The sequence below is a fragment of the Sparus aurata genome, chromosome 10 (genome assembly GCF_900880675.1).
Source record: "Sparus aurata chromosome 10, fSpaAur1.1, whole genome shotgun sequence".
NCBI classification, from domain to species: Eukaryota; Metazoa; Chordata; class Actinopteri; order Spariformes; family Sparidae; genus Sparus; species Sparus aurata.
The window spans coordinates 15,022,969-15,037,931 of NC_044196.1; the positions used below are offsets into that span (position 1 = coordinate 15,022,969).

Below are 14,963 nucleotides of genomic sequence, written 5' to 3' on the forward strand. Positions count from 1 at the left end.
GGAAATAATTACTTCATAGCTGGCTATGGTCATGGATCCAACTCTACAGATACAAAAATTGCATAATGATAATGATATAATATTATAATAATATTAATGATAATATTAATACATATAATAATAATTCCTTCCCAGTAGGTAACACACTGTCAGCCTTCTCAACAACTGCCATTAAAACAACAGTAAAACTCTTCAGTTCATTCATGTTATAAATTATCCCCAGAGACATTCAGCACTAGTGCTAGCTCTATTTGCCGTCTTCTAAGTTAAAATGTAATTCTTGGGCCTGCTCTTCATGTTGTTACAATCTGTTTAAGCGGTTGTGGTGATAAATTGTAGGAAATCTTATACAATTATCGGGACACACGATTGGAAACAGTGTCAAGGCTTCAGATCTCTGGCGGAGCGTTCTACATGGTTAGCAGCTAACTTACATTTGAGAGTCGCCATTAGCTGAGTACTCTCAATTTCTGCAGGTTGTTACCGACCAGAGCCTGTCATTACCCTGTGTTAACCCTAAATTAATAGATCACCTCAAACTGAAAATTTGGTCACTGCTCATACCGATGAAAGTTTTACAGTCCTCAAAACATGTCTGGAGCTTCACAGTAAGACAGTAGCACGCTCCCAAACAAGATGGGGATGGGAATTGTTTTAAAATGTTAAATAACAATGTAAAAAATGGCTCCATACAGCCCATACAGAGTAATCCAAGCTCTGGCAGATTATAATGTTGTCCTGTAAAGGACAGAGAAATTATGAGACGGGCAACAGGTGATGCGTTTCCTCCGTTCTCTTCTGTTGTGCTTTAATTTTTAACATCGATTTCACACATTTTCCCCTAAATCTAATACGAGTTCACAATTTCAACAATTCAACCAAACAAACTGCAATAAACACATTTCTGTTTTCCGTTATGTTTCATATACAAATGAAATAAACTAAACAAATACAGTTTCTACATATGTCTTTTTGGCCTCAAGCTTTTAGCTTCAATAAATGTATTCACATATACCAATAAATATCCAGTTAGACCGGCAGCTTGTTTAACACTTAGCATCCTGCTAGCAAAATACAATGGCAAATACCATGAGAAAGTGACAGAGCCAACAAGCATTAAATCAAGAAACATGAAATAAACACATGAAATTGTCCTTTAGAAACCAGTTAGTATAGTATAGTATTTAAAGCCTAACCAACTGCAGCTATGAGCCTTAAAAATGAAACCTGATTACATTTAGTCCAACATACAGAGCATATATAGCATTTAAGCTAGCTCTGCTTACTACTTCTTTTAAAACTCTCAGATGTCCTGACGAGCAAAGCACATTATATTGCTAGTATTAACAACATAAATACACATTTTAGCGTCCATGTGTGTATTTTTTGCTAAATTACTGACCTGTAAAGGACAGATAAATGATGAGACAGGCAACAGGTGAAGTGTTTCCTTCTCTCGCTTCTGTCTATGCTGCACCGAGCCGGTCTCCCTGAGGAGGCGATGCTCTCTTGTGACATGACGGGGGAAACAGCTACCAACTTAAATATTCATCAAATTACCACAATAAGGCTAGTTTCCCCAAAAATAAACACATAAAAAGCATACGTAAAGAAATAACTAATGAGACCACACATTAGTGGGTGTCACACTTGCATAGTAGTAGTTCAAAAGTAATACAATACTGAAATACATATGATGCAAAAGACGACAGTTTTTCCTCAAGAAGTCTCTCTTCTCACTTGAGGTGGCTGATGTCGGGTCAGCTGACAGAAGTGAGTTCATTACTAAAAGCAGCAGTACATTCAGGACGCTGGACATCTACTGGGCCCAGCATCTTCTGCTCCACCTCCAACTCCTAATGATGAGGTAATAAAAAAATAAAGTATAAAAGATGCAAAAAAATATCTTAAAAAGAAGTCAAACAAAAGATCCTGAAGAAAAAGTACATTCATGCAAATCCAGGTGGATGAAGGAATGTTTACCCTCCACTCCCCTCAGTGTACTGCTTATCGTTCTGTGGTGATTAGACTACATTTGTTTATATTGAATGGAGCTTCTTTAGAGTTACAGATCAAATAAAATGTTAGAACATACAGAGGGCTTCCTGCTGTCCTCTCATCTCAGTGCCAAATGTTCATGTTGTGTTCAAATCAACAGTTTTTTACATTTATGATTCACTGTTATCCAGATCCCTCAAGCTCAGAGATGAGGTATGAGGAAGGATTTTTTTGAAGGATTCATAGAGAGCGTCTCTGCCTCTTGTGCCAGCTTTCATCACAAACTTGATCTTAGGATTTTAAAGCTCACAGTTCACAGTTCTCATTTGAGATGAGTCTTCTCTCCTTGAGCTCCTGTATCATTTGCGCTGGTAATTGCAGCTGCCTGACCAGAATGCTGACCTGAGGTGTCACAGAAGATAAGAGCAGTGAACAAACAGCGACTACTAGAAATTAAGCAGAGGATATGAATGGTGTTTGAAGCCACGCTTGATCCCAATTTTGATTTTTGCATATCAAATGTGTTTTTTCTTACCTTGTACACGATCAGTGCTTTGATTTTGATAGTCTCCTGGAACAAGAACACATGAACAGTGCTGATTAGTTACCGACAGAAGCCCTCGGGTCATCCTTTTTCTTATTTTCTCTCCTGCGTTTATGACTGATGGAATATAAAGTTTTGCCAGGATAATGGTTTTAAGTTCCTTAATTTTGTGACAATTTATTTTCATGTGTGAAAGCAAGTTAATTTCTTTATTTCAGGGGAAATATTATTTTTTTATGCAAGTTTTTTTTCTTCACTCAGTTTCACTTATGAAAAAAAGAATAATTCCTGTCAAAATAATAAAAAAAATTAAAATGTGGAAAAAGAAAGTTTCAAAGTGATTTTTTTTGTGTGTAAACTTTGTTTGTAAAAATTGTCCTGAAGACTATATCACTGATAGAAATACAAAGAAAAACATTTAACTTATCTTTACACCAGTCAAACGGAGGGAAATTTTATTGAAGGAGAATTTTTCTTTTCATATGTGTAAACTCTTTTTTCAACTCGGTTTCACAAATGCAAAAAAAAGTCAAACTCTCCTGAAAAACTCACTCATGAAAAAGATAATTATTTTTCTGAAGAGACAAAATGGTTTCACACAAGAAAAAAGTTTTTTTTCCCCCCACATGTTATCACAGATTAAGGAACTTAAAATATCATGATTTTTTTTTCCTTTTCACTTGGTTTCACACATGAAAAAGAAAAATGGAAAATGGATCACCAGAAAAACACTCTTCACTTGTGTGTGAAAATAAGTGACATTTTACTTTCAGGGGAAGTTGTTATACCTGTGCGAAAACTTTTCCCCAGTTGGTTTCACAAATGCAAATATATATATATATATATATATATATATATAATCTATTTATAAACAAGTTAAACCAGACACAGAGAATGGATCACCAGAAGAAAACAAAATTCTTCTTTTGTCCCTCAGAGCTTCCTTTGTTACTGGAAACTGATTAAATGTTTTTTGCTTTCTACTGAAACATTTTCAATATACACGTCATTTGTTTATCGAGCTGTTGCACATTTAGCCTAATGTGGTTCAGGAGATGCAAACGAATTTGTTGAAATTATTTTAAAACCACTGACCTTTATGAATAGTACATGTCCAGACAGTTTCCTGCTCACTTTCAAGCTTGAGGATGAAGTCGCTGTCTGCATTTCTGATGAACACCTCAAAGACATTTCTACTATCATATCTGAGGTCTCGTGTCTGCGGAAAACATAATAAATACATTTTTTAAATTTACATTTTTTAATGTTTAATTAATTAATTTTTTCCCAGGCATTATGAGCAAGGATCTTTAAATGGATACTTTCCCAATGATTCTGTTTTTAATAATTAAATGAAAATGTGTTAGCAAAGTTAAAACTGTTAAAACATACGCTCGGTTGAATGTTCACATCCGCCTGGTCTGTTGTGAGGAGGAAATTATCTCCCATTTGAAGAGACTTGTCTGGGCCTGGTTTTGGGATTATTACTGATCCACAAGAGTTTTGTTCCACTTCCTGTGAAAAAAAAGAATAAAAAAGTGAAGCCTCCTCAAACTCACATTTTCAGAAGTACTGCCACCATAGAGGGGCGAAGTCACTGCCCTACTGGTTTCCCTCACTAGACCTTATTTCGGAAAAAAATATATATATAGTGCTTAATGGTGAGTGACAAATGCGTTTTTGATCTTGTTTGAATTGGGGCTGTTTGTCAATTTAAAAGATCAGTCAACTGCATCATCTCTAACACCAACACCACCAACATGGCCGTCACCTCAGCATGGAAAATCTATTAAACAAGGACAAAATTTCAACAAGTCTGGCCATACAGAGAGCTTCAGTTAGGCAAAAGGTGAGTTAGTGCTATGTGCTAGTTAATGTTCAGCACCGGCTCTGCAAGGTTTCTGGTGTGGGTTTTGCTGCTTATTAAACGGTGAAATATGTAAGAATCGGCCACCTAAGTTCTTACTCCAAACAGACAGGGGGCCGTAAAGCACCACAGTAACTGCTCACTGCTGCTCACTGTAGGTGCTGCTACCAAGTTAGCTCAGTCAGCATGTAATAGTGGTCTTGTTAGCTTACTTGAGTATGAGTGATCTCCAATGCTAGCACAGGAGCTAGCTGGTTAGCATGCTAACAAATCAACAGCTTTTTACCACAATGCAACTTTCTCAAATTGAAAAATTTGCTTTTAAAGTGATGAAAAAGGATCAAAAATGTATTTGTCATTCACTACCATACATAGTTTGTTTTTCTGAAATTTGGTCCCATGGTGCTCCACCAGAAGGAGATGGCCTTTACATTGCTATGATTGTGGTGCTTTCCCTTGGTAATAAAATATACTGTTTTCTGTCATTGTTGCTGTTATCTGTTAATAATTTGAATAAACTACAGTTGCAAATTAAATAGACACCTGTTTTAGAGCGGGATCACGTGGCACCAGGTAAACATCCAATGTGAGGAATTCTTTGCTTCTCTTGTATATCAACACATCGCAGTAAATCGGAATGCCTGGTTTCTTTTTGATCATGACCCCTTTCGGCGACAAAGTGGGCTGGGAGAACATGATGTGGGATGTTGTCACTACAGGCACTCGCTCCACGACATTGCCAACAGCATTGCCACTGGCGTCCAGATGTAGAACTGCAAACATGTCTGACATGGTGATGTTTCGATCTGTTAAAGTTCAAAACATGTACAATTTTAATGACAAGAAAATGAAAATGAATGTGTGTTCCTGTTTTCTATTCATAGGTATAATTACATGACTACTCACCTATGCAGATCCAGTGTGGCAGATGCAGCTCCTCTATGTTTCCAGATGTGACACTGATGTCCAGTAGAGGCCCAGCCTGCATGTAATCCTTGCACAGCGGCCTCTTCATATGTTCCTCCCACGAGCGAAACTGGTATGTGAAGCTGACCTTTTCCTTACAAACCCAGCGCAGGGCAGACACACTGCATTCATACTGACCTGCTTCAGACTGGAGGCTAATTTTGTGAAAGGGGAAACAAATTACTGCATCAGAGGGACAATACTGTTTTGCTGTGAAATTCCAGAAATCTTTTGTGGACTGCGAAACTTCACCCAAGTCTCCATCAGCATGCGGATGAGAGATGATGTCTTAATTTTCATTTTTAGGTGAACTGTTCCTTTAACTTATATTATGAAGTAGTGATAGGAAATGCAATGTGTGTTTATTAAAATTAAATGTGTCTACAGCTCATTAGCTTAAAACATTTCAGGGAGCAGTTTTATACAGTCTGCGAAGGGGATGGAAAAAGGAGCAGGCTGTTAGATGAAGAGCTGCAGGTGACAGCCTGCACACCTTCAACTTGTCAGTGAGGTAAACAACTCCTTCAACTGTGTGCTTTTTGCAGTATTGTGCCACATGCAGCATAGCAGTTGATAATGGTTGGAGAACCCATAATTCAGGGATTTGCAGTTAGTTAGTTTGCCATTGCCTACAGTAACTCAGATGTCACCAAATGAAACACAAGTCAAATCTTCAAGATTGCCAATTTTAAGCTATTAAAACATGTAATGTGTTGATATGTCATAAACTTTACTTTTAGAACACTGCTTTTCAATTCATGTCTCTGCATTAATAATAATAATAAGTCTTTACCTATAGGTATGAATGTCATCGACTTCAGGTTGAAGCTTGGTCAAATCACTGGAGTCCTGTTTCAGAAGACAATATATATATATATATATATATATATATATATATATATATATATATATATATATATATATATATATATATTTCATGAGCAGTTGTTTTTCTAAATTAACATAAAATACAATAAAGAGAGAAAAAACAAACAAACAAAAAAAAAACATACCATTTTACTGCAGCTTGCTCCAAACTTCATCCTCACAGCAGGTTCTTTTAGAAACACATTCAAAACACAAGTTTAAAAGGGCTGGTATGCCAAAATGACATAAAACATATTTTGATTTTTACTGTACTTACCTGTAGTGGTGTCTTCGCATGGAGACAGTTCTGATTCTGTCTCTGAGATCTCTGCCGCCACACAGTACCAATGGGATGGGATTCCATTAGTGGTGCACACAATAAGAAATAACATTTATAAACAGAAATGTGACTCTCCTAAAATAATGCCTCAGGTACAGTGCTTACACCACCAAACCTTTCCTGATAACCACCTTTCATTTTCCTTTACAGCATTTAAAGCTGGAGTATGGGATGTTTGTCTCCCCCTTGTGGCAGTTAGTTGGCAGTAACCTACACCTAAATAATGGTTGCTCCCATCATAACACTGAAAAAGTTGCTTAAATGACATACCATGTGAACTGTTTGTCAGCACATTTTATTTTTAAAAAACATGTATTACCTGATATTGCTACCTTGACTGTGGAGTCCTCTTAATCTAAAAATGATGCTAGGAATCCAGAATCCAGCATCCCCGATTGCAACTTTGTTTGGAACTATTTTCAGATCATCTTCCACGTACATATTTAATTATGCTTAACTAATACTATGCTACCCTTCTTACCCCTTTCTGCAGTTTTTGTATGGATGCCAAAAGCCACAGGACCTCTGATGGTGAATCCAAGGTAAAAGGAAACTTGCCGATGTTTCCACAGGCTGTTTCGCATGTTCGCATCCACCTGAATCACTGTGCCACCAACAGTTGCAAGAAGTCTGTAGTTTCGCACCATCCCATCTAGTTTTAGAAGGTGATCTTGGACCATGCGATCTTTGAAAATCTTCTCACTACTCCAGTTGTTGCTCCAATCTTGAATTGTGTTATTTCGCTCAAACAATCCCTCGAGGGTCTTTCTGTGGACAATTCTGTTCAGACCTTGAGCTTTTCCAATGAAAAACAGAGGGCAGAGGTGTCTTGATCGAAGGTCTTTCTCGTATGATTGTTTATAAGAGAGGCGCATACACTTGATTAGTTGACTAACGGCGGAACATTTGCCCTCATCGTTTGTAGGCCAGTCCAAGAGGAGGGCTAACATGTGGCTCTCGGGTGATTCGTCAGTGCTCAGGGGCATTTTCTTTCTAAATGCCGTTAAAGACTTGCATTCATGGGGAAGTACTGCCCTTCTGTTCATTAACATGACATGAGCAAAGATGTAGTTGACCAGAGCTGTTACCGAATCTTTGTGAAGAGAGATTTCTTCCCACTGTGTGGTTATTTCTTTAAGCTCTGATTCGCTGTATTCTCCATCAAGACATGAGAGTGGTCCAGCAGAGGTGTCAACCACGTTTTGTTCAAGCTTCTGGATGAAATCAGCCCCTTTTTCTTTGACATGTTCTGGTGGAGAGTTTCTGACATACTTCCTGTAGCATTCTGCTATGTCTTCGTAAAGGTAAGATGGATCATCTTTCTTCATGTCTGGCTTTGAGTAACTCAGATATTTATCAAAAAAGTCACACTTCTTTGCGACCTCATCTCTGAGGCTGTTTATCAGATCTTTAAATTCGAAAAGTTGGTTGTCTCCGAGTAATTCCAGGACAGAGCCCATGGGCACAGCCTTTGTGAGAACCCTTTTCCAGGTTTCGTTCTGACTGACTAGTTGGTCATGCACGAGGTTGCAAACCTGCAGGTAACCAAACTGCCCTCTGCTGTTAAAAATACGAGAGACATTGGTCTCGCCATCTTCTTTCATGTCTGTCCCCTGTTCGTTTTCAGCAAGTCCTTCTTCATCTTTGAAAGCATCGATGGCCTTTGTGGCCAGTTGCAATATTTCTCTTGGTTTGACATCAGACTTTTTGTTCTTCAAGTGGTTTTTGTGGACTTGGCCCAGTGTATCAGCAATGAATGAATTTTGGGGATCTCTTTGCTTTGCTCTCTTTGCCCACAATTCTGCTGGTTTGTAGTCTTTTAGTTCTATGTAGTAAAATCGTGCAAGTGCTTGTGGAAAATATGGATTTTTATCAAATTTCTTTGAGGCCACCTTTAATACTGATGCACTCACAGTTTCGCCCTCCTTCTTTTGAATATCTAGAATCAGTCTAGAAAATCTTTCTGGTTCTTCTGTGATCTCTGTACTGTTGATTGGGTTCTCTTTTATTTTCATTTCTCTTTTGGTCAGCATGTCTTTGACAAAACCAAGCAAAAATGGAGGAACCTCATCTCTGCACAAATGGGTCAAGAAGTTTCTTGCTGTGTCACTTCTGGTCACACCAGCCTCAGCCATCAGTTCAGTACAACACTGCGCTATCATTGAGTGAGCCATACAGACTCTTTTTTCTGTACCTTGTTGGAAGGTGATGATGAGATGACTAAAGGGCTTCATTCTGTAGTCTTTATGTTTGAATAAGTCCAGGCACTGATTCTCCAGGAGATATGAGCCTGGTACATAGGCATTCAGCAGGGATAGGAAGCCAACAAGCTGGATCCTCTTTGGTCTTTTTGCTCTTGGGACAGGACGGATTACTTTGCACACTTGTTTGACGTAATCTTGAGAGAAATTAGTTTGCAATATGTTGAAGCCATGGAACTGTTCGCATTTACTACCGAACCTTCTGCGGAGCTCCTCCTTCTTCTCATTGAATTTTTTCTCCTCTGTGTCAGAAAGTGCTGCTTCTATGATGACATGGTCACTCTGTAGAACTGCATTCTTTCTTACGCAGCTGAAGAAAATCACCACAGGCATACGGGTGACTATTCTCTGTTCAGCAATCTCCATCATAATGCTGTCTTGCAGGTTTTCCAAAATATGATCATCATTCACTAACAGCAGCACAGTGTTCTGGAAGCCTTGACCACCATCTGCGAAAAGGTTCACCACCTCTTTTGCTACATTTGTGATGTCTGAGGATGACCCTGTTAAAACGGCACACCTGAAGGTTTTCCTCATGTCCCACAACACCTGCATAGCCAGTGTGGTTCCCCCACATCCTGTCTGGTGGTACAGTTTAACCGTGGATATTCCAGGGTGTTTCCTCCATTGGCGAATTTGTTCCACAAGTTCACTGTATCCATCCCGTTGGATAAAAGGAGTTCCTATGCCATCTGACTCCAACTGTTCACTTATGTAAAAGTTTAACCATTGGGGTGGGGCCCCTCTGTAAAAGTTTTCTTCCGTCTGCTGACGAAGACATGCATCTAAAGACTTTCCTTCTAACTGATTTGGGTTGAGAACATCCAACAGAGAGAGCGAATGTCTGACTTCATGACCCCCACTTTGAGCAGTGGACAGAGGTAATCCACTTGCCATCACACTTTAAGTTTTCTGTAACTTAATGAAAAATACAATTAACAATGAGAATTCTTTGGTCTGTACAAAACAATAGTAAACATAGATTTAAAATCAGAATGTTTGCAGATTATGATTTTGCATACAAACCGACCAGTTTATGCTTTGCCAATTAAAAATCTATATTTTGCCCCCTTTGGAAAGCAGGAAAAACCCTTTCAGCTCTTGTGCCTGACCACATCCGATTTTAAGATTTATTTGACAAATCTTGACATAATGTACAAAACAACAAGCATTTGACATGTGTGTGGGGGCAGATCATCTAATCAGGAGATGACGACTTGACATTTCATCATGAATAAATACAGGTGTATGTTCACTTCTTCAACTTTACCGAAGGAAGACCATCTTTTGTTGAAATAATTTCAGTCAGATCGAGTTCAGAAAAGGCAGTTAGTTAAGTTACTCACTCCTCAAGTAACTTTTACAATAAATACTTTTGTATTCTTACTCAAATATGTATTACTAATAAATATAAAATATAAATATAATAAATATAAATATACTAATTTTACTTCAACTTGAGTCGTTGATTTTGAAAAGTAATAGTACTTTTGCTGGAGTTCAGTTTTTAGCTACTATTTCCACCTATGTAAAACACTGATATAGAACACTGCTGCTAATTAATAATTCATGTAAATATATATCTTGGCACAAGGCATATTATTACAATTCAATACAACAGAATGAATATTTTTAGTCTTATTAATCTTACTAAAACTTTTCAAGGATATTACATTTTCTTACCTTTTTCCATATGATGAAGTCTCTGAAGTCTTGCGATGGGTAATTCAGTGCGTGCTTTAACCCGAGAAGCACAGGAGTTAATATACCTTCGTTCCGCACCCAAGGTATGTGGGTGTATCACAGGAAGATACTGTGATTGCCAAACAAGGTTATGATTCGATGTTGCACTAGTTTTGTTTTACTGTAAATGCAAAAGGGGTGAGTGCATTTTCAGTTTCGTTTTATCCTCAAGACGAAACCTCAGGATACATTTCCTCCCTGTTGCATTGTTCAGAACAGCGTCACACCCTCTAAAGTCACGTCAGTTCATTATCTCAGCCATACATCTAAATGATCAAGTCAGCCTTGGCCGATGTGATGGATTACACTGACTCAGTGAATGAAAGATATAAAAGAAAACATGTTGCAGACTTGAGAATGGTAAAATGGGCCAATACTTTCAAAGACATCCTTTAAATGGCAGAGTGAAACTCCAAATATGACTCATAATATGTCAACAAACAAACCCAGTATGGAAGCGAATTTGTACCATAATTCAAATTAAAATGCATTTACAGAAATGCTTTTTCATTTTAAGAATGTAGCTGCAATTTTTGACTCATAAATAAAATTATTAATAAATCATCCAAATTGCATTTTCATTTTCTTCTTCAAGACTGCTCATTTTGTAACTTAATTCAAATGATAAAGAAAAGGACATTTAAGATTTAATATTCAAAAGATGGCCCAGCAAATAGGTACCAAAATTCAATTTGAAATGTCAAATTTGAAAATTAAAATGCATTAGCAGAAATGCTTTTTCATTTCAAAGTCAAAGCTGCATTTTTTGACTCATAAATAAAATTAGTAATAAATCATCCAGATTGCATTTTCATTTTCTTCCTCAAGACTGCTCATTTTGTTACACAAAGACAAAGAAAACTGCTTTTTCGTTTTGAAGCCCTCCCCCCGCAAAAAAAGGTCCAAAATTCAATTTGAATTCGCAATCCCAAGCGGCGCAGGAGAGTGACGTCAGCGGCCTCGCTTCATCAGTGTTGCCAACATGGCGACTGTCTCGCTAGACCTAGCGACTTTTCAGACCCTCTAAACGACATTATTTCGAAAAAGCGACTAGCGACAAATTTAGCGACTTATTCAGATCATCGGGGGAAAGGCGAGAAATAGATCATATTGTAATTCACATGCTGCTCAGAGTCATCGCAGTCCACGGCTCCTCTGCAGCAGCGCCGGGGTCTCTCCTGTCCCCTCCCGCGCGGCTGCGCAGGCGACAGGCCGGTGTGTGGGGGCTGGCTGGGGCAGGCAGGAGCGTGGATCTGATGTCAGATAGCTGCCGTTTACTCTGTTTTGATCTGTTAATGTTAGGTGTCTTTAGCAAAGGTGAGACCCAGAAGCGGACAGGAGGCTGTAGCTGGATGCATGGAGTGTTTATTGTAACACGGACAAAGTCAGAGTAGGAGGGGGTGTGCACGGGGAAGCCACGCTCCGGGGCGCCGCAGAGCTGGCAGTCCTGTCGGCACTCGGAGGAGCGCCGGGTGGGTGGAGCTGGAGCGGATTGAGTGGATTGAGCAGTGCTGCTCAGTTTGTCTTTGGAAAAAAAAAAAAAAAAAGCAGAGGAGAAGACATCTCTTATAGCCATAGACGGATTATCATGACCACGGGCCTACACACGCAAACTGTGCGTGCAAAATCCAGCTGCTGACCCTCCGCTCCGCTGTCACACAACGGATCCCCCGTCCGCGCTCCCTCTCTCTTATAATTGTTTGCCCGAAAAATAATTTCCATGAAGAAAACATCGCCTGACATTTAAATTTTAATTCCCATTGACAATACAAATCTCAAGAAATCTGGATGTATTGCTCATTTGTAAACATAACACTTATCAGTCTATAGGCAAGAATCTAAAGGTTTATTAATTCAATTCATTTCAAATTCGCTTTATTGGCATGAATGCCACAACAACAACATTGCTCCAAGCACCAAGAACCACGAAAATACCTAGCACAGTACCATTATACTTGCTGTGTGTGTGTTTATGTGAAATAATAATAATAATAATAATAATAATAATAATAATAATAATAACTTTGAACATTATCACAATTAAGTTATCAATCTGCGATGTGAAGAAAATGCAAACATTACAGACTTCTAACCATTTTCTAAAAGTGTCTGTTTTAATTGAGAACAGTTTTTTATATAAATTACACAAAAGGAAAAGAAAATGTGATTTGTTTTACCTATTTCAGCCATAAGCGGTCATATTGACCGCACATCATTTCGCGGGATGTCATACATTGTCTCTCTTGTCTCTAACTTTGTTAGCGGTCTCCAGCTGTGCGACTGTAACACAACTTTATATGAAGAAGGACTAACACTAATAGCCTAATTGATTCTTATTTCTTCCACTTACAGAACTGTTTACGACTCGAAACAATGTTATTATATATGACGTTTCTGACCAAATGTCGCGGCTTCAAATGCATCAAATTCCCACATCCAGTTACGCAGGCAGCTGTCCAGGGTGCTGAACCAGGTGACAGACAAAGGCTGCACTCTGCGTTCTGATGTTTGCTGGGCAGATCTGTCCCCCTTGGTTTCTCATCCACTCTGTTGTGGGAGATCTCCCACAGAGCAAAAGAAATACACAATTTTTCTCTCTTGGCTGAACTCTGGCTTGAGCCCACTTCACCCAGGCGCGAGCCTGCAGCCCCCGCTGCTGCTGACAACAGACCGGGGGAGAAAATAGACATTCCTTTGCTCAGAACCCATATCAGGCTGTGTCTGAATATGTCCGTAGATCGGTATAACGCATTGGAGCAATTTCCATACAATTTCGGATATTTAGCATGATAAAATAATTTCAATTCAACACAGCCATTTGTCCAGCTGAAGCATAATGAGCGTTATGTCAATAAGATGAAGTAGGCTTGTTTTGCGGTTAATCAGCCACATGATCCGTTTTAACCCACAAAATAAAAAAGGATAAATGTGCAGCCTCCGTTTCCTTTCTGATTGTGTCCGTTCGGAATGGGGGGTTTTCGGAATGGAGGGGTTTCCCCAATAGACTTTTCGGAATAGCGGGGTCTTTGAAAAAAAGGGAAACCCCGCCATTACGATGAATTGAAGTCTATGTTCGGAACAGCGGGTTTCGGAAAGGCGGGGCTCCAGGCTATAAAGCGGCCGGTGATTTTGTGACCCGCTGCAGGTGCGTGGGTGTGGGAGAGAGAGAGACATTATAGCACTTTGTAGAGGGAGCTTTATAAAGTTCACTCCATTGACTTGTATTAGTTCACGGGGCTGAGCTGCCACATCCAATATGGGGGCGACGTCGACGTACGGTCCAGCTGATACCTTCAGTTTATTACCGGGAATACTGACTGTAAAGTACCGTGTGTGTTTCATGGGTCTGACTGTGAGTCTGCAGTCTGACCCACCGTCACTGCCAGCAGCTCTTCAGAGCGGCTTCATTATGATCACCGTAAATGTTAGAGAATTTCGCACTGGAAAAAAAATGTGCGGCTGATTTAACCAAGCAAACGCGAACCATGGCTGGCTTGACCGCAGTACAGAACTGGACATGGTGGTGATTTCCCCGCTGTTTCTGAAAACATGTACCACAGTCTATGCTACCAACACAGCCTTCACACTCTGCTCTTGTCCCTTCTCTTGCTCCAGTGTCGAATAAGCACACCGCCGCCCCCTAACGTAGATGCGTAGCACGGTCGGTCAGACTGGGGGCTGAAGAAGAAGAGAGGCCGCTGACGTCACTCTCCTGCGCCGCTTGGGATTGCGAATTCAAATTGAATTTTGGACCTTTTTTTGCGGGGGGAGGGCTTCAAAACGAAAAAGCAGTTTTCTTTGTCTTTGTGTAACAAAATGAGCAGTTTTGAAGAAGAAAATGAAAATGCAATCTGGATGATTTATTACTAATTTTATTTATGAGTCAAAAATGCAGCTCTGACTTTGAAATGAGAAAGCATTTCGGCTAATGCATTTTAATTTTCAAATTTGACATTTCAAATTGAATTTTGGTACCTATTTGCTGGGTCATCTTTTGAAAATTGTATCTTAAATGTCCTTTTCCTTATCATTTGAATTAAGTTACATAATAAGCAGTCTTGAAGAAGAAAATGAAAATGCAATTTGGATGATTTATTACTAATTTTATTTATGAGTCAAAAAATGCAGCTCTGACTTTGAAATGAAAAAGCATTTCTGCTAATGCATTTTAATTTTCAAATTTGACATTTCAAATTGAATTTTGGTACCTATTTGCTGGGCCATCTTTTGAATATTAAATCTTAAATGTCCTTTTCTTTATCATTTGAATTAAGTTACAAAATGAGCAGTCTTGAAGAAGAAAATGAAAATGCAATTTGGATGATTTATTACTAATTTTATTTATGAGTCAAAAAATGCAGCTACATTCTTAAAATG

The 14,963-nt window shown here is 38.8% G+C and overlaps 1 protein-coding gene across 1 annotated transcript; it reads right to left on the reverse strand.

Moving 5' to 3' along the window:
- Positions 1 to 778: 778 nt before the first annotated feature.
- Positions 779 to 9,740, reverse strand: LOC115589381 (sterile alpha motif domain-containing protein 9-like). The gene is made up of 10 exons (XM_030430224.1): positions 7,064 to 9,740; positions 6,520 to 6,570; positions 6,389 to 6,432; positions 6,169 to 6,224; positions 5,316 to 5,530; positions 4,953 to 5,215; positions 3,935 to 4,057; positions 3,638 to 3,761; positions 2,534 to 2,569; positions 779 to 2,400 (listed from the first exon to the last, which is right to left on the reverse strand). The coding sequence occupies exons 1-10, from the start codon at positions 9,738 to 9,740 to the stop codon at positions 2,321 to 2,323; spliced, it is 3,669 nt and encodes a 1,222-aa protein (XP_030286084.1). The 3' UTR covers positions 779 to 2,320.
- Between the last annotated feature and the right edge of the window lie 5,223 nt (positions 9,741 to 14,963).